General features: G+C 35.4%; 1 protein-coding gene across 1 annotated transcript in view; it reads left to right on the forward strand.

Annotated features, from left to right (window-relative positions):
- The window catches only part of PCDH11X (protocadherin 11 X-linked), a 516,609-nt gene extending 493,045 nt beyond the window's left edge, over window positions 1–23,564 (forward strand). The window contains exon 7 of the mRNA XM_072877252.1: window positions 18,855–23,564. Within this exon, the coding sequence (XP_072733353.1) occupies window positions 18,855–19,246 (392 nt within the window). The 3' untranslated portion in view covers window positions 19,247–23,564. The remainder of the gene's footprint in view (window positions 1–18,854) is intronic.
- The last annotated feature ends 273 nt before the right edge of the window (window positions 23,565–23,837 follow it).

Below are 23,837 nucleotides of genomic sequence, written 5' to 3' on the forward strand. Positions count from 1 at the left end.
CAGACTGAAAGGCAGTTATTAGAACAGCTTATTTTTCCTTTAACATATCATTTCACAGTTGCTTGTACTCTTAGGCTACATCAGATATTTATATTCTTTTTCAAGAGTTTCTTGTAACACTATTATTTGACTGGAATACAGCAACTATTAGCTTTGATTTGAATATATACTTGAAGCTATGTGCTCTGGGCAATTTTTCTTTTTTTTTTTTTTTTATACTTATTTTCTTTTTTTGGTGTGTCTACATGTGTGCATTACCATTTCAGGCTAGTTGGCAGGACCAGCAAAAGTTTTGAGCCCTAACTTTAGCTGTGTTTAAGTTGTGAAGATTTTGTAACAGGTTTTTTTGCTGGAGGAAGAGAGAAGCTTACATTCAGGATGCTTTACTGTGAGCCTGTGGAATTTCTGAAGCCCAATTGTATCTAGAAATCTTTGGACAAATGGCCTTTCTAGTGGGTACTTAAGGCTCAAATTAGAAAATACAGCTTTCTGAACAGACCTCTGGGGTGGCCAGCAAATTGTTGCTTGTGAAGATGAAACCTTGTAATGAAAAGTCTGGCATTAAAACCTGACAGACCTGAACCCTTTCAGAGTATGTCTTGCTTTCCCCACTTTTCTTTTTTCTTTCATGAAAGGAAAGATAGTCATATCTGCTATTTTTCTTCTTTTCTTTGGATTACAAGAATATGACTGTTCAGTTCAGAACTTTGATTCTTCAAGTTGACATAAGTATAGGGGCCAAATGTGAAGCTTATGTGATAAGAGTTAGATACCTCTTCCTCTCCCTCCTCCTTTGTAGCTGTCCTCAAGCCCATTTACACACTCTGTTACATAATTATATTGATATAATCTATACTAACATGAAATGACAAGCTCTAACACATTTTTATACGCTTCTTAGTTCCTCTGTATCTGCAACATGGTCTTTCTAGCAAAAAGGGGTGCAAGCTTATCCAAGGAAATTCGAGTGTTGCATTGCAGTAACACGGATGTAGCTTAAATGCTTCTACACAGTCACAGGAAAGTTGCACAGTTGCTACCCTGAGCTCCCTCTTGCTGTAGCCATAACGGTAGTTATGCCTGAGCTGACTTGGGTATAACTAATTGAGCTGAGCATATTGTGCTGACTGCAGAATAGACCTCTGTGTTACTGTACGTAGCTGTACATAGCCCTTCTGAATTAATTCTTAACTTTCTGCCATCTGTATGATAACAATTTGTAAGATTTACTTTTCCACAGATGATGATTGTATTGAACTAAGAAGGGAGAGCAGACTTCCTGCTATCAAAAGTATTTTATACTTTCTTCTGCATATGTCTCCTTCCCTTCTCTTCATTATCTGTCTTTGTATTTGGCTTGTTCCCTAAGGAAATAAGTATTTAGCTTCCCTGCACAGAAACTGTAGCCTGTCTATAGTGGTTAGGAAGGATAGGTTACAAACCATGTCAGAAACATATAGGAAAAAAAAATCTTCAAAATAAAATACTCATCAGTTAGAGATAATACAGTAGTATTCTGAGAAATATTGACGTATGTGTCTATTTTTAATTACATATGGCCAAGTCAACTTTTAATGTACATACAAAACCATAAAGGTTTTACAGTGGGGTTAGTTGTAACTATAGTGCAATCTAATTTACAAGAGAATTAAAGTTTAATTCCGAGAAGCTCTTTGAGGAATTTCTAGAAATTGGTTTACCATGTAAAATTTTATGAAATCATTAAATTTTATTAAATTAGAGTTAATGATAAATCTTAAGATATGTCTTTTGGAAAGATTTGATACCATATCAAATCATCAAAGCACATATAATCCTGAGATTTTTAGTGGTTTATTAAAATAATGAGCTCTTCATCACAGGAGTACTATTTAAAGTAACTATATGGCTTTCTGATGTATTTGCTTAGATTTACTAATGACAGTGAAAGATTAATCATGAATATGCCTAGTTTTTGTTGTACATTTCAAAATGTAAAACACAGCTCTTCGGTGGAGAGAGAAAACCAAATTTTTGCTAATATGTTGTGCCCTTCAGGTTTCTTTGGTGCCAAGGGCATCATTCACTACTCCAACAGATATGCTTTGAAATCTTAGTATACTATCAAATGCTCAAGTGTGCGAAAATCTGGTTTAAGCTATCTCAAGTTGGGAACCCAGAAATAACGGAGACTGCATAATTTTGCCTAATTTCTTTATGCCTCAGTTTCCCAGATGCAAATGGACTCAATAAAACAAATAATACAAGTGGGATGTTATTCATGCTCATGAAGCTTTTGATTGTGCTGTGAAAACAACAAAAAAAGTACACAAGGAAATGAATAAATCTGCATTCAACACAAGGCTTTGAAAGTATTAATTAAAAATGTGTATGGCCACATGCTGATTAGAGTAGATAAAGAGAAATATTGAATAACTACTTACTCTCTGAATTGGGCCCAAGGGTCCTATGAGAAAAATAGTATATGATAATTTAATTAAAGTTTGCATCAAAACACATTTACACAAGGGAGCTGAATTAATATTGCAGAATTTGCACTTCCTATTTTTTCAGTGCTTCACTGGGAAATGTTAACTCTTTTTTAATATAGTGGTTTTTCAGTGTGACATAATGTACTGATCAGACACTTGGCATATTCACTTCACTGAATTTCTTAGATTTAAGGCATTAATATAATAAAGTAAGTATAGATCTTGAATTGGAAATGGCAAATGATGATAGTGCAGTTGGAAGCACAATTCTGTTGGGTTCTGGAATGTGATAGAAGGAAGTGGGGAAAGGGAGCTAGGATTTATGTACTTACTGAGTCAGCCAGATAAGCCTACATATTTACACATATTTAAGCACTGATATTTATGATTATTTATGATTATACCCGTATTTAAGATCCTCTGTAAAATATCTAGGCAGAGCCTGGTGAGTTTTGTATTTCTTGGGCAGGTCTGGAGTACTCACTGTTGGGTTTTTCCCCCCCTTCCCTGGGGAAATTTAGTTATTCGAGTCTTGAAGCTGCATAATTACTCAGGGTAACAAGACAAGGAGCAGGGAAATGGCTCTGGTATGTACAGAATTAGAATACGACTATATGAAGTGATGGATAAATGGAGTAACAGTCCCTTGGGGAAGTGGCCACGTCCAGTATACAGCAGCTTCTAGTACAGGGGAGGGGAAACTCTCCCTATGCTGCAGTGGGGGATAAAACAAGAACTGGGTGAAACAATCACAGCTAGAATATCGACTATAATGTGGTGATTAATCAAGTGTTTCCAGGCTTTAAAATAAATCTCCACAACCCATATTACAATTACAGTGGTACCACATTCATGACAGTATCACAATGCTTTCCAATTCTACTGTGTCATGGCAAAAAAATTGATATTTTTCCATTGTAATAGCATCTAAAACATGTTATAAATGCTGTTATATCCCACTGTTCCTGGAATTCACATAATTTGTAGATACGTAGAAAGTGTGGTATAATACTTAGAGTCGTAGATTACCCCAAATCTATTAATTACTGTTATAGAAGGGATAATTACAACAAATTGTAAATAAAAGAAATTAGTGTTACATTATGCAGCATTACTATGAAGCCCTCTGCTGCAGGGATCTGTTGATTAACAGTTTGTGACCCTCTGAGCATCAGTATCGTTGCTGTAGAGCTTTGAATGTCACTGTCACTCCTTGTACTTGTGTGATGGTGCCCCTCCGTGTCTCCAGGCTCTGTGGCATGCAAATGATGGCGAGCAGAGCCTTAATGATTACTTCTGCCTCAAGGCAGCACAGAGGGTGAGAGAAAGGACCTGTGAGTGTGAAAATAAAAAAGAGTCAGTGTCAGGAACCTACATATTTGGAGAGTTAGACTCTGGGGGTTTTTTGTTTGTTTGTTTTCCCCTTGAGACTTTAATGTCCTTTTCTGCAGAAGTTCTGCAGTCATTACAATTTCATCTCCTAGCATTCCAACAGCCCAGTTGGTGGGAGGCTTTTTCCCAGCCATGATAAATTATTCTCTGTCAGAATCCAAATCTGCCTTTTCAAGTCTGATCATTTTTGATGAATTTATTCTGTTAACTTGAACTCGAATAGAAGCAATAGATGATAATAAATTAACTTTGAGCATATTAATGTCATCTCTAGGAGACTATGGATGAATTAGGGAATAAATAGATTAAATGGGTTCAATAACAGGCTGGTGAACACTTAGTCAGCAATTCACTGGTAGCTTTTCATTTAGGTCCTTTTATATCCTATGGTTAATTAAAAACCATAGAACGATTTTAAAGCAACCTTTTGGAATACAGACTAAGTATGAACTCCTCCTGCCATCCATCCTTGCTGTAGAAAAGATGGCTGTCAAATGTACTCCACTGAAGCTTAAGGAACATCAGCTTCAGAAATTCAGGTTTGTACCCTCTTAAAAAGGAATCTGTGTGCCAAACATGGCAAGAGCTTTCTATATGCATCTGCCAGAGCAGCACTTACCCCAGACTTAAAATATCCTTTCTGTAGAGCTTATGAAAAATTAAACATAAATTATGGGCTTTTGTGGATTTGCTTTTATAAACTAGAGATTAGGGTAGTATATAAACTTCCATTCCTAACAAGAACTGTTGTGATTTCATCTCATTTGGTTAACTTTAACGTGTGCCTGCTACATCCAGGATTTCCAAACTAGTTTGAAATTTAGACTTTCAAAAGAGCTGGATGCTAAGCTTCAGTGGCTTAATAAGAACTGAGTGTTTCTTAAATCTGTTTCTAAGGGATCCTCTGTCATATGCAATAGAGAAATGGCTGATTGAGGCTTACATACTAAAGAAAGTGATAAGTTCCTTGACAAATCTGAATGCTAGTATTTAACCTCATTTAATAATATATGTTAGGCTTTTATTAGCCTCGGTATACTCATGCCAAAGCTTATCAAACAGGAGCGAATGTTACTTTTTTGCAAAGACAATTATGGTCTATGAAATCTATAAAAACACAAATTATTGTTTTATGCGAGGGCATCCTGTTATTCAAATAGAGCTGAGTCAAAACTTAACACCTACTCTCTGAAATTTGAAGCTCGACAAATATATCTCTCTCTTCAGAATCCTTAATATAGACAAACATAGACAGTGTGTGGTTACAGGAAGAAGATGTTTATGTCATTAAGTTTATAAAAGCATACTTTAAAGATCAATGAATTTTTTTATTCCTATTTTAAAACATTTCTATCTTTGAAGTAATGGAATTTAATTTCATGAACAATTGGATACCTCATGAAGTTTAACTTTATACCCCCCCAGTTTTATATTTGTTGTGCTCAAAATAATTTATTAAAATAGATTAATAATCATAATAATTAATATTCTACCCTGTTTTCAAGCGTCATCATAATCCTCATGGTTGCAGTCACAGAACGTGTCCTGACAGCTATTGAAATGGGCTGAAAAGATTATTGTCAGCAGTTGCTCACTCTCATTCTCTTGGCTGATATTACTGACCCTAAAATCCTCCAGAATAATCACAGCTATGACTGTTCCCTAACACTGTCTTTTTAAAATTATGTATGCTATGAATATAGCTATGCTATGCAATTCTGTAAAGAATTGTGTCAAATGTTGATCTGGCCTAAATGATTCCCATCATGTGTCAATAGGCCAGGTGCTGAGAGAATCATCTGGTTTAGAGAAGGAAACTACAAGTTTACTAATGCTACTAGCTACAATTAGAATATTTTTATAATTTAATTGAAAATTACTTAGGACAACAGAAAAGAATATTGAAGAAAATCTGAAAGTCGCTGTTGGAGGTTGCTCAAGGGAAACTGAGGATTAAAACTAAATAGCGTATTTTCTGAGAGGTAATTTTTTTTCTTTCAGCAAAGAAAAAGGGGAAAGTTTGTAAAATATATATATATATTTCAATCCTGTCAGCAAAACTCCTTGATGCCAAAAAACTTCTTAATATTTGGAAAAAGCTTATGTGAAGTGATACAAGAAACTTCCATTCAAACAACAAAACTTCAGTAGAGAAACTAGTCGCAACTGAATGTTTAAGGAGATGGTAACTGTGAAAGTATTGTCTCATCAGAATGGTGCCAAAATTTCTGAAGGTGCTAGCAAGGCCTCCAAAGACCCAATTAGGAAGTCGTCGCCATCACAGTGAGTAGTTTTGAACTCACAGGTAAATGATGGAAACTCTGGTCAGGCATCCTTTTTCTTCTTTCAGATGTCTACTCTGAATGAGGCTCTGAGCCACTGCGCAAAGATTGCTCCAAATCACTCAGAGCCACGCTTCTATGCCTGACTGGAGCACAATGAAGTTTGGATTATGCTGTTTTAAATTATCACCCATTTGAAGTAATTTTCTTTATAAAACAAGATTAAAATGACTGTAATTCAAAACATTTTACCTCAAATTGATGTGAAAATTGTAGTGTTCATATTATTTCCATTTTTTCAATTTGACAAAACATTTCACTCCATGTATAAGCTTTTCTGTGTTGTCACTATCTTAAGAGTGAAAATATGCATTTTACTCTGTGCATTTCACTCTTTCCTGATGCGTCGTATTTCTTAACATTACTTATTTAACTTTTTTAAAGCATGTCTTTATATCGTCTATTGTGGTACCTGGGGAAAATACAAACAGATTTAGGAGGTTTGCTTACCTCCTCTCTACCCCACACAATAACAGTTTTTAACTTCATATTGTTAAATTTGTTCTCTGGTCTTTCTACACGCCTGATGGTTAGATAAGTGCTGATGATAAAGCAAAGCAAAGAAGAATGTGAAGTTCTAGCTTGACAGAGTTGAAACTCAGATTATGGTGGCTTTTATTTACATGAAACTTCCTTTCATTTGTTTTCGTACTAATACCATAGTAGAAATTTCTCTACATATTTTTTCCTCAAGGTTTCATGTCTCCTGAATAAATCATTTAGGGAAAGAATAGTCTTTTCTCTTCCTCAGAAGTTTATTTCATAGACAGGCAGTTATATCAGTAATTCTTTTTTAAAATCCAGTAAATTCCAAGTTACTTACTTGAGTTCCCTATGAATAAGGGTATTTGTTTCATCTGATTTAGAGTGCTTCTTACAGACTTCTTGCAGTAGAGAAGTACAGAACAATACTGAAAAGCACTGGAAAATTAAGCGACTTGCAGAAGTCCATGGCTAGATTAGTGCCAGTGAGAATTACAACTGTAAAGTTCCTGGCCTAAAAATACCAATATACTAATGTACTTATTTTTAAGTTACACTGTGTTCAACCATAAATGCAACAGAATGCCAAACCCTATCACTTAATGTAATAGCAATACATACATCAGCTATCAGACCCTCAAACTCTGGGAAAGAGCTGCTTTGTGTGCTAAATCTGCAAAGGATAATTCATTCCTTACTAGGGGGTATGATTTCAGGAGCTGAAAGCTTTAACTAGTACATATGTATAGGACAGATTTAAAGTGATTATGGAAATGTCACCGCAGGACAATACATTATTAGTAGTCCCTCATATGTTGTATGCTGTCCCCTTATGTTTGCTGATAATTAAAAAGCAGATTGGGATGTCATGATAAGAATGAGTGCAAAATGTCCCTTTTATCATTTGCAATAAATATGAAATAGTGGTCTTTCTGTATCCTTCAGTGATCTATTTGCGTTGGTGACAAATGACATCTTTCTCCTTGTAATGTGCCTGCAGGGTTAAATGACTTTATTATTATTAATGAGGCATTGCTCCAGCTGCCCAGAAATAGAGGGAGTAGGAAACATAAGAGATTTAGACCTAAGTAATTACAAATGTAATTATTACCTTTCAAATTTCATTTTTACAGCAATCACAAAGTTGTTAATCAAACATGGCCCTTTCCATGTATTCACACTTTTTGGGGGTCTTTGTCAAAGGGATGAGTAGCTACGTGGTTACACTGAGGGTAGAGTCTGTGGCAGATTGACAAAGTGGTAATGACAGAAAACTGCTGTGAAAAATTGGTTAGAAAATGTTGTCTAGTCATCAAGGAGCCTGTGGTTCAGAGGGTGTTCCAAGACAAAAACCCTCCTGAGCTGCAGCCATATGGAGGAGAGTGTCCTCTTGGGGAGGACAAAAGCTGCAGGAGGGGAATCCTTTTGTCCTGTGGAGATAGGAAATGTCAAAGTTTTACTCCTCCAGTCCGTCCTTCCGCAAGGTTGTAGATTGTCATTAAGGAATCTAATAAGCACAACAGAACAGACATGCTCCTGGACACTTCAGGGGAATTAAAAAGTGTGCCCTCTTGGCCCTGCAATAGTTATCCTAATTACTCGTAATTCTGGATTTTCAAGTTTTTAGGTGGAGCACAAGGCTTGTTCTTCTGTAGTAATGGTAAGGGAGTCGCAGGGAATTTAGAAGAGGGAAATGGTTGTGGATTGTGTTAGACCATGTTGCAGATGCCGTGAAATGTAAGCAGTGTTGCCTCTCAGAATCATAATCTGACCTTGAAATTTATTGTGAAATGGAAAATCTGAGGAAAAGCTTTGGAGAAATGAGAACCTTTCCTTTCAATAATGTCATTTCTGCATAATGTTAAAATATTAAGGATTCTCATATTTTAAAAATCTAAATTAAAATAAAATGAGTAGAGAAAATGGAAACTATTCGTTCCCATACTTTATACCCCAAAAAGTCATTTGAATCAATACTGTCACAAAACAGTTGAACTTTAAAACTACATTTTAATGGAAAATTGTTTTGTCAAAAAAACTTCAGCGAGCTTTACTTAATATATTAAACTGGAATAAATAGATTTAATATTGTTGATGGTCCAATCAAATGTAATATCTATCAGCACTCAAACAAGCATAGTGTCTTACTTAGCTATCAGCATAGGTGAATATCGTAAAAATGTTTAGAAGTATTTGCAAAATAAATAAAGTCAGGGTATTCATAATAAAAACAAATCATTTATTTGTTTACATTCTAATAAAGAAAAATGCGGGGGTTTTTTCCTTGAAATGCTAGGGGAGTCACAGCATAAAAGCCATAGAATATTTTTAGAATGTTGTAGGGTTTTTTTGTTTGTTGCTCTAGTGGCCTTTGACTTTAAATTTCTGTTTGTGTATACTTGTTGAACACACAATTTCAAAACATATTTTTTTTCCTACCTCTTGAGTTATCACAAGAAAGATATGTTTACTAGCTTACTTAGCATTTGGGGTTTTTGTGTTTTCCTTTTGAAAATTAACATTTCATTAAAGTGTCTGAACCATGAACAATTGCCCACAGTTGTTCAATTACTTAATTTAAAAGAATTTCTCAGTATTCTACTTTAGATCAAACTTTTGTTTATTTTTACTGTAAAGTCAATAAAAAGAAAACAGAGCCCCGTTTGGCATGTAGATACCTCAAGAAACTCTTACTGAAGTGAATAGAGGGTGTAAATACAGATATTTGAAGCAGAACTGTAGGTCTTTTATCCCACTCCTGTCCCTTGAAGGAGTTGCCATATGTGAGGTATCTCAAACATAATTGAAAATGAACTTCTGCTTGTCCCCTTCTTCATCACCCTGCCTGTATTCTGCATTCTGCTGAGGATGACTTACCTGATCCGCTTATTGTCACAAGTGTTAGAATTCATTATTACAGAAGTATGAGAGTATACTAATATTTTCATGTAGGTCTTTTATCAAGAATAAATGCTACTGACCTTATTCCACCTAGAAATTCTGTTCCTTTCTTATATCTTTGAAGTTCATCCTTTTTCCTATCTCCAAGCCCAGATCTTTGTTCTCTAGCCAGAGAACCACAAAAGGTAATTGATTTTTTCTTTTGTATTACAATGTCTGCAGCCTAAGCTTAAGAAATGTATTTTCTGCTGTTTCCACACCAAATGAGTTTATGTAGATTCAGTGATTCTTAGCTCTTTTTATGAATCTTCACCTTTTCGAGGTAGTGATTTATAATAAAATCAGTAAACTACCTCTCCTTCACACACACACACACACACACACACACGATTTTATTTAAAACTTATACCTTAAAAACTGAGTATAATATCATATTCTGTATACTTACACTGTAGATATTGTAAGCAAGAATTTTCTTCTTTTTAAAACTTAATATATATATATTTGAATGCAAGTGTGAATGAAACTGAGCAACCTCTTTAACTAGGTTTGAAGAAGAGAGAGAACAGATGTTAAGAATTATCTGTAGAAATTACTGCTAAGTGAATTTCTTTTTCTAAGGATTAGCTATACGAAGCTGCCTTTTGAAGACTGCTCATTTTATAGTTTCAGACAAACAACCTTTCTGTACAGACAAAACCTCCGGCTCTTGGTATTGTTTTAATGTATTTTTGTCTTGCTTTTATGGGAAAAGTATAGTAATGGCCATATTTCCATGATAGAATACATTTTCTCACTTTGTTTTATCCTTTTAACATGTTCAGTGCCTCTTAAAATAGTATGTTGATATGCCCCTAAATTCCCCAGCAAACCCACATGCAAAAGATTCTCCTCAATGTTGAATTAAATGAAAGAATATACTATGTTGAACTGACTCTGGATTAAATAAATAAATGAATTTACACAAATACACATCTCTTTAATTGGTGGTAATGGATCCTCATATACATTCCTAATGAGGCATTCGAATAACTATGTGATCACTAAAAGGGGATATGAATGGTATTTCAGCGTGTACAGAGTTACCTTGTATTGGTTAAGTGGTTTTTCTGTCAATTAGCCCCCATTCTGTTTTAACATGTTTGACTAGATCACTTTTTTAAGTTAAAAAATTTTAAGAGATGACTTCCACTTGCACGTTTAAGAGCAACTTTTACTGAGCATTTGAAATTTAATCTCAAGAAGTTGATATGAGATATACTATTCTTCATAGATTTCCTGGATCTCGTATTTCAAGTAATGTTTAAGGATATTTAAGAAAGTATACAGCTAGGTTTTATATATGTATACACACATGTGTGAGCAATCAGGCTTTAGAAACGTCACCATATTAGAGTATTTAGTGAAATTAGTGTTGCACTTCTTGCTGCAGACTCTAACAATGCTTGCAGATGCACTAACGTGGCAGGGCTTTTTGTCTCCCTGGTCACTGTAACAGAGAGCATTACAGGAAAAGCTCACCTCCCAGAGCACGGGAGCAGGTTTGCGGTGCTCTCGGTACCGCTGAGGGGGTGGGAGCGGGCGAGCGGCTGTGTGGTGCTTCGCTGCTGGCTGCGGGCAGCCCACCACTTTGAGCTAAAGATGTTACTTGAAGAGGCAGGCATTCCCGGGCGATAACTGCTGGGCGCCTACAACTTTATTCTATAGACTCTTCTTTCCCTTACTGCAAATAAGAAGACTATGTTTCGAGGTCAAAGGTTACTGCTGGAGGATAAACCATTTTTGACTATGTAGTTTCACCTTGTTTAATTGATTTGAATTTAAATTTATATTCTGTGTTAAATAATGAACAATGTATTAATAATTAAGAAGCTTCAGTACAAATGTGAAGCAGTTAATTAAATATTAAATAAAGCACATTGTATTACCCCGTGTTGTAATCAATATACTAGATTTTAGGCTATTCATTTTAGATGGTCATTATACTTTACAAGTTATGGTTAAAAATCTCATTGATAACTCAATACACACTTCATTGGCTAAGAAACGTGCATCCCTTGCAAATTACCATATTTGTTTTGCCATAATTAGCAACAAAACACGGACATTAAAGAGGAATACAGTTGGACCGTTGAAGCAATAAGGGTCAGTGCCATGTATTCTACAACACTGTCACGCCCGTGTTCATTAGGCTGAAACACAAGAGGTTGCAGGGGGCTTGGGGGCTTGAGGTTTTTTTGATGAAATCTCTTCCTGTGGAAAACAGCAATTATTGAAACTGAGCTTTTTACAGGAGCATTGCTTTTAGACCATTTCTTGGTTTTGACTAATACAAGATTGAAATTCTAGACAGAATAACAATAAGAGATGACTTAATGAAAGATTAATGTGCTTTGTTTATATGGCTATTATTTGTGAAGGAAAGATTCACTTCACTTCACAAGCATAGTTAATTATACAGGAATTACCATATGCTGTCTCTTTTGCCCTGATACTTCCTCCATTCCCTGTCTTCTTCCTCACCAACTTTCCCCAGCCATCTTTGATAACATTTGCTTGACTAATTGAAGCCAGCTGCAAAATACTCACACCTCATACCATTGGGATTTTATAATAAGAAGCCTAACTCATGGCAGTTTTTAGGATTAAATTCAAATTAAACCCATGGATGTTAGGATACAAACTGTGTTCACTGGAATGGAAGGAGAGCTTATTCTTCCAAAATATCCAGTACAATCTGGCAAGCCTAGGTAGCACATGAAAATGTGTGATTTCCTGCATGCCTGTTGATTCCTCAGTTAGAACATCTGGAGGATCAATCTTCCTCCGAGTATGATTTCTCACAGGCTCTGGTAGAGGCAAGCTCTGTACACACAGCTGAAAACTAAAGGAAGTGGTGTGTCCTACTTGTTCTTTGAGAAAAAAGGTTCAAAGGCAAGAACTTAAGTAACTCTTTTAGGTTTTTAATTTATTGAGACATATACAGGAAATAAAATATTCATAGGAAACTTCTCCCAAAGGCATTTTATTATTAAACCAAAAAAGTAGAGTGTATTATAGCAGCAGTTATTTAGGGTTTCTACATTCAAGCTTCTTCCTCCTGACCTTATTAAAGTAACCCAGTTTACACTAACAACTATTCTCCCCTCCCTTTTTTATTGTTAATGTCATTTCTGTTCTCTTCACATAGTGGAGATGGCTAAATGATGTTACCCAAGTGGCCACTTTTGGTCACCAGGGTAATTCTGGACTATAATTTCCCTATATTATGCTTGAATTCCTGCTTAGATTTAGTACCGCATTTAGTAAATACACATGGGCAAAAAATGGGGGACACATGACCCATTCCTTAGGCGCTATAGGCTGAGATGAGTAGTGTAAGGTTGTCATCTTCATCACTCAGGTGGGTTCCTGCTGAGCAGAGAGCACTGAATGTGCGATGGGAGCTGTTTAATACGGAACGCTTCAGTAAATGAGAGGCACTTCTGGATGCTGACAGAATAGCATTGGCACTGCAAGCCATGTATTCATATATGTGCTGTGTTGTGAAAATATGAAAAATAGCTCAGCAATGGCATAATTATGGGCAATTTGCTTAATTGCTTGCTAATTGTTGCTTGCTTTATTACGAAACAAGAGTGCTCTAAATGTAACACTGGATGGTTTGCATCCAAAATGTGTCAAATTCAATACTGGCTTTTCATTAAGACTTCAGCTATATAGCTTTAAAATTCAAGCCCTCTATATTCTGTGTTTTAAGTTGTTTTCTTTTTTTTTTTTTTTTAAATTTTCTTTGCACAATTTATAAGCCGCTAAGCCTGCATCAGTACAGTGCAGTCTGGCAGTTTTTTAACTTCCAATGAATCTGAGTACTTTGCTAATGAATAAATTTACAAATGTCTTTTAATCATTATTACACATGTGGATAAAGGTGGAGATGTTTTAAGCCTTCTCCGGGAGCTCATGTTCTTGATTGTTCAACTCTTAGAAAAGCGCATCTCCCTTTTAACATATACATGCAGATTTTTACTTTTTTTTAAAGGGATATGTGCAATTCTGAAAGTTTGGCCTAAACTTTTGGAAAAACTATTATTTTCTATTTTGACCAAGATATCCTGCTTTGAGCAGAAGGTTAGACAGACATCTTCCCTTCTAGAAGTCCCTTCCAGCCTAAGTCTTTTTGTGATTCCATGATGCAAGTGATGACTTCTGTGGCAGACCAAGAAAGGAACCAGCCCTCTTGATGTTGTCTTAGTAGTATGTCTCCCTTTTTGGGGGTGGAGGGGAGGGCATAGGGGTATAGTTTATACACCAAGTATATGCTTCCAACTTGTCAATGTTATGATATTGCTGATAACACAGTCGTACTAACAGCCTGTCTTCATTTGAGACTTCTCTATGAGAAATATTCTTAAAACTGGAACATAATATTAAGTTGGAAATGCCAAAGTATGCAGTATTGTGCCACATATTTTGTAGACTGAGAGGGAGAGTAGCATTGTAGGGTTCTTCAGCTTTCATCCTCCAAAAGCAAAGATAATAACCAACATTTTTATTTACTATCTATAAAATCCTACACAGGCTTTATAACCACAGAAAGTCTCTAACCAAAACAAACAGGAAAAAAAATCAAACGGTATTTTTTAATAATTGTTTTGACTGAAGGATAGCTATCCAGCAAGGTTGGAATTCCACGTTTTCTTAAGTGAAAGTAAATATTCTTACTGAAAACTGCTTTGACCTATAAATGATAAAGACTGTGGAACAATGAAGAAAGTCTTTCAACTATTGTGCTCTTAGTTATATTTGACAGTTCTGATCTAAACATTTCATAAGAACTGACAGACACGTTCTTTAAAAATGTTCTTAGTTCTAAGGCAGACAATTTAAAAAATAGTTTCATACCTAAAACAATCCGAAGTTCAAATGAAAGTGGTAAACTCACATGTGCATGAGTGTGATCTATTCTATGAATTAAAAATTCCCTTTCATACTACTTGTACATCATGGTTGAACAGTGTCCATGGAGTATGACAAAAATATATAAAATTAAGGGTTTACTACTGAGTGAAGTAAGAAATGAGGTAGACCGGTAAGGGTTTGATGGAATGTATTGTTTATTCATAATACATGGGCGATATGTACACTTCTATTTCCACTTATAAACCTGTCATATCTTATGTGAGAAGACGTTACTAGACACTGAATTTCAGTAGCAAAACCCATCATTTATTCTGAAAATATTCAGAGACAGCAGGAACCTTCTCTTACTTGATTGGTACAGGCAGATGCCACAGATGTTTCCTACCACGGATTACTTATCGGACTACGCAGAATAATCGCCTACATTACTACTTTCGAATGAGAGGGAAGGGCTCAGAAAACTTTTTTTTCACCCACATTCAGCAATGGCTTGCAAAGATGCAATACAGAAGGAAGCTTAAAGAGTAGCAGCTAGAAAATGCCATGGTCAATTTTCACAGCCTCTGATAAATGGCCACTTGAGCACTGAACTTGACACTCGCCCAGCTGCATGGCTTGAGTTCCTCCTCAGATGGTCCTCTGGGATGCTGGGCTGAGCCAGCAGAGAGTCCCTTGTGTAAAGTAGGCAGCAAGGGGTGGAGGGGAAGCCAGACACGGTGCTGAGGACGACGTCTCAATGCTAGTTACAGTGACCTCTTTGCGTGTTAAGTCTGTAACAGAATATTTGGAAATCAGCTGCATTCTATTGTAAGTTGGCACCATTAGTATAATACATTACTAACATAAAGCTCTCTTCTTTGATAAAATAGGGAATGGTTAAAAATGTATTTTTAACAAGTAAAGCATAGTTTAGATGACAGTGTGATGCCAGTGCCAAGCAGCTATTTAGAAAGATTTCAGGTGCTGAAGAAGCAGGAGAATGATGATATGTTAGGAAAATAGAGAATGAATTAGACTGACAGAAAGAAGCTACATTTCATGGCCTGGAAGAGCAGGCAAAGAAGATAATGCCTGGTGAATATTCATGCAGAAAATTTCCTACATTTTGTTGTAGGTTCATTCAAAAATAGATCAATTACGCTCCAACAGTCATTTTTACTTCATTGTGCTAAAAACATAATATTTCACACTGCTGGTTATGTTTATTTTTACTTTATACCAAACAGAAACTGTTTTGCATCGCAATTATCCTTGCTAGTACTATTTACTGCAGCAGATCAGTTGATGAGATTTTCTGAGTTTCCTTTAAATGCAGATATTGGGGACCTTGCCTGCCTCACACTATATTCATTGTAACACCCTTAGTTAATTTGGTTTCCTACAGCATACCCAGTCTCCTAAAGACTGCCTCAGGGTTGCACTAATGCTATGGCCTATATGCAGGTGATTTGGATTAAAAAACCCCACAAAACAGTGTTATTAATTATTTTTTAAAAAAATGTGTACTCCTTTTAAAGTTAGTCTAGAGGTTAAGGATCTAATTGATTTTTTTAAATTTATTTATTTTCATTTTTTTTTAACGAGTGCAGTATATTATAAAACAAAACTTGACCTACTGTTGGAAAAAATTGAGTCAGACATCCTACAGAAAAGTACTTGTATTTGCTAAATACTGTTTTATTTCCTGTTCTGCAACACTGCAGAGGTGCTCAGTAGAAAAGGGTCTTAACTCTTCAAAGTTAATGAGAACTGTCTATTTTATGTGTTATTAATCATAAGCAGTGATGAAAAACATACTCTGACAATCAAGACTACGTGTACCACATACCAACATTGAAAGAAAGATTATGACTGCTACAAAAAGTGTATCTTCTAAACAATGCTGCATTGGCAGACTGTTGCATAACGAAACTCCAACTCAAAGCCAAAATAATTTGTATGCATAACTTATGATTATGCCCAGGGTTGTTCTAAAGTTTTGGGGGGGGTTGTTAATGTTGGGGGTTTTTTTGCTAAAACTAAAACTCAGATAAAAATATCTCTTTATTAACAGAATAAACAAGATGTCATTCTGACAATGTTTTTACTCTTAGCATGGTAACATGTTCCATGTCCACAGGTAGTCTGGCAACGCATGGCACAAAATTACTGTGCTACTGATCTATCGAGATGGTGTAGAGAATGTTTTATAAGTGACCTTTTATTTCTGCAGTTGCCCTGTCTAAAGCTTAAATGTTAAGTTTTTATCGCCAAACGCTTCTTTTGATGGTTTAGCTTTGTTTACTCTCTTACTGAAGTTTGAGATAGTACACTATAAGTATTGTAACCGCTTGCTGTGAAGAGCTAGAAGTGCGTAAGTATTATTTCCAAATAAATAATTGTGGGTTTTTTTCAGTTTAACCAAATTAATAGCATTTTAAGAGTGTTTAGAAAGACTTGAGATAAAAAGAAACACTGAGGTACTGGGTATCAGAAAGGTTTTTTTAATAAATACAAAAAAGATCAGTTTCTGTATAAAACAGGGATAACTCAACACTCTGTCAAGGTTGTACCTGATTTCAATGAATTGCCTTGATCAGAAGAGAAGCAAACCTGGATAATTAAAGAGCTTAACAAGACTTGTATATACTCAAATTTATGTCTCTAATAGCAGATAGTAGGACACAGAAAGATTAGACTAATCTACCAGTAGTAACTTTTTTTTGCAGGAACTATTGCCTCTGCTGAATTATTTCCATATTTATGTCTCCTACTGCCCATCAAAACTGGATTAGTATTTCAACAGCAAGGTGCCAAAGCTTTGTCAGGATTACATTGAAAATTACTGAGACAAAATGACTGAGGACATGTTGAAATGCCAGTAATAGGGCAAAACAGCATTTATAAACAATCATTTCTCTAACTGGCACATACTCATACAATGTACTTAAGGAGAAATAATCAAGAATATAGCATTTATGATACAACAAGCAACCAGTTGTCTACTTAAATGTGGTAGATTTTAAAAAGATGTATCCTGTATTTTGGACTGCAGCATTATATATTTCAATGCCTGAAGGAAAAACTTAATTCATTTGTATTGAGATGTAACATGGAAATATGTATTTGTGCTTTGTAGCTTTACACAGATTTCAACATGCAAAGTATTTATTAAAACAGAAATGCAGCATGTGTTTAAACACAAAGCTCAGAGGGTGAGAAGCTCCTACTCAGAACTCGTATTGCTATAAGTAATTCCTAATGGCATACCTTCTCCAGTGGTTATGAGCCAGAATTCAATTTTAAATGCTATTTCATGAAGACAGATATTAAAAATACGTATGTGTCTTTCATTGGAAAGTTTTGTGAAGACAACACAGCGAAATATCTGATCAGATACTCTTCTTCACTCCTGATGTATTTAAACCATGTACACAGCAAGAGAATATAAAATTAACACATATACTATGAAAACTATTTCAAGGAATGATTTGTAGAAGTTTAATTCTATTAGTTTGAATTTACAAAACATCGTAAAGCCACAGTTGAAATGAAACTGATCAAGATTGTTTATGTATTGCAAATTACGTCTTTCACATTTAGTAGTTTACTTTGAACAAATTATAATTTCTATAATCCTTTTTCAAGGGCACAAACCTTGCATCTACTGAAGAAATCTGGTTTGATTACAGCAAACTACAGAGGTTACAGTTTCTTTTGCTATTACCCTTTGATTTTTCAAGGTTTCCAGTATTGAATGCATGGAGAAATCAATTCTCTTTAAAATAGCTCTTACGCTGTCTTTCATTCTTAAAGCTCTTGAGTCCATCTTTGAAGCCAAGGTACCATCTTTGGCTATGTGTCCAAATTAATTTTGTTTTGCCTTAAGCAAAGCAAAACAATCCAAAAATCCAGTTTTAAGAAAACATTAAAATGTTTTGTTAAACATTTTAAGAATGTCGTCCCCCCCCATTTTAATATTTTTTTTCCTAGTTGTATGCAAACATATAGAATTATGGTATTAGATTATTATAAAACTTTTAGCTTTATTACACAAATGACAATTTCAGAAAGTGAAAAGGTCATTGTAAGTAGAATGTATAAGGGCTTGAGTTACATAGCTGTAATGATGGTATCACCTGTTCATTAAACATTAACTTTTTTCTAATGATAGCCAGTGACAACACTGGGGGCCCCAAACTTGCAAACATCTAAACCTTCACTTAAGTTGTTCACCTGGAGGTATTTTCTTTCCAAACTGTGGCCGTTATTGTAGAACTGGGATTGCTTTGTTGACCTTGATTCCCTGTGCACATCAGCCTTCGGACCTCTGATAACGTCTTGTCTCTTTCCATCCTCCCAGCTATCGAAGTAAATCTCCAGAAAGCCCTGGCTGAAGCTTCTGAAACCTGCACGCAGGAGTGTCTCATCCTAGGCCATTCTGACAACTGCTGGATGCCACCTTCTTTGACACAGTATCAGCAGTCCAACACCCCTTTGCCATCGTTTGGGTTCCAGCAAGGCTGGGGCCGAGGAGCCAGGCCTGAGGGACGACACACTCTTGGGAGGCCCCTTCCAAAGGACGACACTGACAAAGGCCAGGGTGGGCCCAGGCCCCAGTTCTATAACACCTGCAAAAGACATTGCGCCAGCGAAGATCCTGTCAAAGTCATTCCTCTGGCAAACTTCGCCGCGTCCCACCAGGCACCAGTGTCTGGGAGTAGCACTACGTTTATACATGAGCACCAGCTATAAATGCGTATCTGACAAATCCATTATTTCAGGCTTTAAGTGTGACTGTATATAGTCACAGCCTAACACTGTTCTAGTGCGTATACAAACTTGTTAGGCTTGTGAATATTTGTGTATATAGAATCCTAAATTTGAAATTGAAAAGCTAATCCTTAGGACTTAATTAAAAGAAATTTACCATAGTTCTTGGTAAAATCCACAAAATGGGGAAGAAACCCCACAACCCAGAAGCAAGCAAAAGAAAAACACAAAACCCTCTTCATTTTCTTATATGGGCCATATAGTGCAAATATCTGCCAGCAGTTCTTCCTCCCTGTTGAATGCAATTTCTTAGTACGGTTCGGGGAATATTACAGTCGAACTATAGCTTACTCAAATTTTTCTTTGTTATTATAATTTATAGCATATTCACAGATTTCGTCTTCTGTTTGCTTAGCAATAGAGATCAAGTGGGCAATTTTTCATTTGATTACCTTACGTAATAGAATGAATAAGATCCTAAAATCTAATTCTTAAGAAGGATGGTATATCTTTCCACCAAAATTTATCTTTTATGTAATCAAGAAGGAAAATGTACTTAAAGACCTAACAACTGCTTTTGATTTTATTTTTTATTGGCTCAGTCTACAGGTGTTTCTTCTTTGAAAGAATGCAATAGATGAAATAGAAAGCTCCCAACTAGGCTTTTCTGTGTGAAATAAATAACACGACAATGATAGGATATGCAGGATCAAAACTGGAAAAAAAAAATTATAAATAATTTTTTTTTCATTTCCAAGATTTACCTTTCTACAATAATGCAAGCAACAATATGATACATATTATGCTTTTCAAGCCATAAGTCTATTTCTATTTTTTTTTAAATTATTTTTTTTCATCTTGCAGAGCTTGCTTTGGCTACTGTTCCTGTTAGTTGAAAATTACATGGGCACTGCTGAAAACAGTAGGGAAATGGGGTAGTTTTTTTGGCTGATGTGATGTCGTGGCTGCAAGCTACTGGTGTTTAAAAGAATATTATAGTGATATATACGGCCTTGTCTTACAGCTATGTTCACCTCTTGTAAGTATTCAGTAAAAGATTAGCTATAATATTAGTTACTTCACCACAAACCTATTAGATGAAAGAGTACTCGTCATTGTGGCTTAGTTTATTAGAGAATGACTGACAGTTCTCAGCAAAGAAAGAAGAATCTAGTTAATGAAAGCTAGATAAATGTAATCATAAACACACCCCAATCATACTGTTTGATAAAGTCTCAAGATGATTCTCTTTAAAGATGAGGGATTTTTTTCAGTGTTCTGTGTACTGGAGGATATATTCTTAATAGTGGCAGAAAAAAGCTGGTAAATTCTACAGTGGGTGAAAAGGAGGTTCCTTTCTTAGATGAAAGAACACATTTTCCTTCTAGTATTTTGTTGCTGTTTAGCCATTTCATCATTTACAGTATGTACATACTGAGAAATTTTTTCTTTCAAAAACTGCATAACTTTGTTTAGTTTTATTGCTACATTAAGTGAGACAATCGAAGTTGTATGGAGGGGAAAAAAGACAGTGTGTGAATATTTCCTATGGATAGGATTCTATGTAAGCTTCATATTGTAACTTAAATATGTAATTTATAAACAAAACTGTGTGTAAAAATGCTGTAATATTAGCTGCTTGTAAAATTTACAGAAGTTCAAGTTGTTGAGGGTTTCCAATGAATGCTAAAAGAGCTTCTCTTATGTGCCCAGCAGGTATAAGTAGCTTTATATATCGCTGTCCCCACTGTAAATCTATTCAAATCACATTTAGATTTTATGTGCAAAATAAAAGAAGCTTCAGTTTTAACCTACTGATAGGGTTTAATTAATGAACATCAGATTATCTAATGATGTACTACTTTTTTTTTTTAATGTAGTTTTCAATAACATTTAGAAAAGATGTGGCACACTGGCTTCCAGTTGCATGTAAATCCTGGAAAAAAATAATAATCCTTTGGGTACTGACACACAATAGCTGACACAACTCATTTCCAATTCCAAGACAATTAAAAATTTGACAAATTAATTCATATCTAATATATACAAAGCCCTTCGTTGTTTGCTTTAGAGAAATCACGATGAGAAAATTCAGCAGTCCTTTTCAGGGATACGCAAAAAAGGCTTATCTGTAGTTTACACAGATTTACCAAACATATTAATTGTGCAAATTTAGAATAATGCTGACAGCTAATGCTTCCTATTGTAAGTAGAGGACTTCAGTTTTCATTACAGAGGGCTGCCATACCAAATGTTTACAGAATTGGCAGCTGCATTGGAAAACTCTCAATTTTTTGCCCGCAACATTTCCTTTCTGGCTGCAAATTGTAACTGAAATTTCCTGGCAAAGAATGAATTTCTACAATTTTAGGATTTTCCTAGGAAAAGGTGAAGGTACCAGAATTAGCATTTTTTCATAGGTAGGGGAAAAAAACCAACAAACTTCACATTTGAATGTTTAGGGGTTTGGGGTTGGGTTTTTTTCCCCTAAGGTACAGAAGCAATTAACCATCCCCCTTTCTCTTGAAAACAAACAAACAAAAACCCAACAAAACACCAAAACCAACCAACAACAAAAAATTGCTTAAACAAAAAGCATTGTAAAGATGAATCTGATTATAGGAAGTATTAAATGTTATATTCATGAAATTGTCTTGTGATATTCTAAAATTCTGTCAACAAGATACAGAACAATTAATTGTAAATGCACATTGTATCAGGAGTTAAATGGTTCCCTCATTTTTATATATTACATATCTAATATATACAACTATGCATTTGAGGCAACATTTTTCTGAGTGGCATGTCAGTATCCAGAGGAATAAGGTTACTAGAGGCTCTTTACACATCTTGCCATATATATAAATAATTTATCTAGTACATAGACTGTATATTTTTGTGTAATTTTTTTTTAGTCATTTAACTTATTTTATCTTACTTGTGTGAATTTGTGGAGAAAACAATCCTATATACAATATACAGTAAAATGGTAGTTACATGATTAGATTTGTTTCATGCAGTGTAACAATAAAGGAAAACCTTTGCCTTCAAAGTAATGTGTCACACAGTCTAGCCTAGATTATTCCCCCCCGCCCCAAACTCAATACATGCTTGTTGCACTTCTAAGTATTGCATCAAAGTTATGGGTAGTGATAGCAGAAAGAAAGGTACTTCTTTCCGTATTGTAAAGCAGTCAATTATTAAAAAAAAAAAGTTAAAAAAATGAACTGAAGTCAAACTGTTTGAAGTAAAATATGTTGTTTCTTTGTTGTCCTAAACTGTGCTGTATTCTGAAGTGTAGCTTAATTCTAAAGAAAGAATAATTAGGCATGTCTGCTTGGCCAGACAGAGACTACTGAGCACCTGCTCTCTCTGGGCTGTGAGCTGGCCGGATGCAGGTCATTTAGCTAATTATCATGGCAATGAGCCCATGCTAATAGGACCTGAGGGCTTATGAATGTTAGCATGACAGCTAGCTTGACATAACATTAGTTATGTGGTTCTGAATCCAGCCAGGTCTTTTTGCTTGGCGTAGGGCTGGAGGAGAGCAGCCACTTCGTCTCAGACATCTATGACCCCAGTGTGTATAGATCTGTTTGGGTTTTTTGTGAGAGAAGCGAAAGTTTGCCCTGTTGTATTCTGAGCAAGCTGTAATCCAACGTGGAACCTCATCAGCCCCGAGCTACCATTATTACTCTGCTTCCAGCGTGGTCAAGCCAAAGACAATAGACCTCAAGAATTCCTAGTCAGTCATGGTTGATTAGCTCAAGGTTGTTTGATTCAAGTTTATAATAAAGTTTGAGTTTTTAAAGCTTGAAAATTTACACTTGACTTTATCGGTTTGCTCAAGTTTTGCTTTTGCAGCTTTAATACCAATCCTTAATGAGTGATTATCAATCAAATGACTGTACTGCAGTTTACTACCATTCTTTAACTGGATAAATAAAAAGGAAGGGATTGGTATGTGCAGACACAAAGTAAAGTTGAAGGCAAAGATTTTATTTGGTATACATAGGAAAATTGTGTATGTTATCCCTAGTGAAGAAGAGATTGACGATTTCTTGTAAATATTTGAGTTTGTATTTCTGGGAAATCTCCCTGCTCTATGGCATACTACAGGATCTGAGAGTGAGCAGTGTACGTCTGTGTATTGAAACAGCCCTAACCACACTTTACAAATCATGCAGTTGGACATCATATACTACAGTCCAGCAGCATTTAAAGTCCAGTAAATTTGCAGTAGTTCTATTTCAGGTTTCTGTACAGCATGTTGTCTTGTTAATTACAATGCTTATTAATAAACTAGATCCACAAAAGCAGTTTTCTCCTTTGCACTGTTTTCTTTGTGTTTCTGAAATATAAAGGGTTTAAAAGTATTCCTCCAATTACACTTCTCTCCCATTTCCAGCTTTCCAAACCTGATTTCTTTGTGAAGCCCCAAAATGTCAGAAAGTCAAGAAAATTTAATTTCATTTGCAGTTGCTTCATGCAACTGAATAGCAGGCTTTTGGTAAACAGTAGAAATATTCACACACAATGTAGAGAGCAATCTAGCTTTATATTATCAGAAATA

This window comes from Ciconia boyciana, chromosome 12 (genome assembly GCF_034638445.1).
Source record: "Ciconia boyciana chromosome 12, ASM3463844v1, whole genome shotgun sequence".
Taxonomy (NCBI): Eukaryota; Metazoa; Chordata; class Aves; order Ciconiiformes; family Ciconiidae; genus Ciconia; species Ciconia boyciana.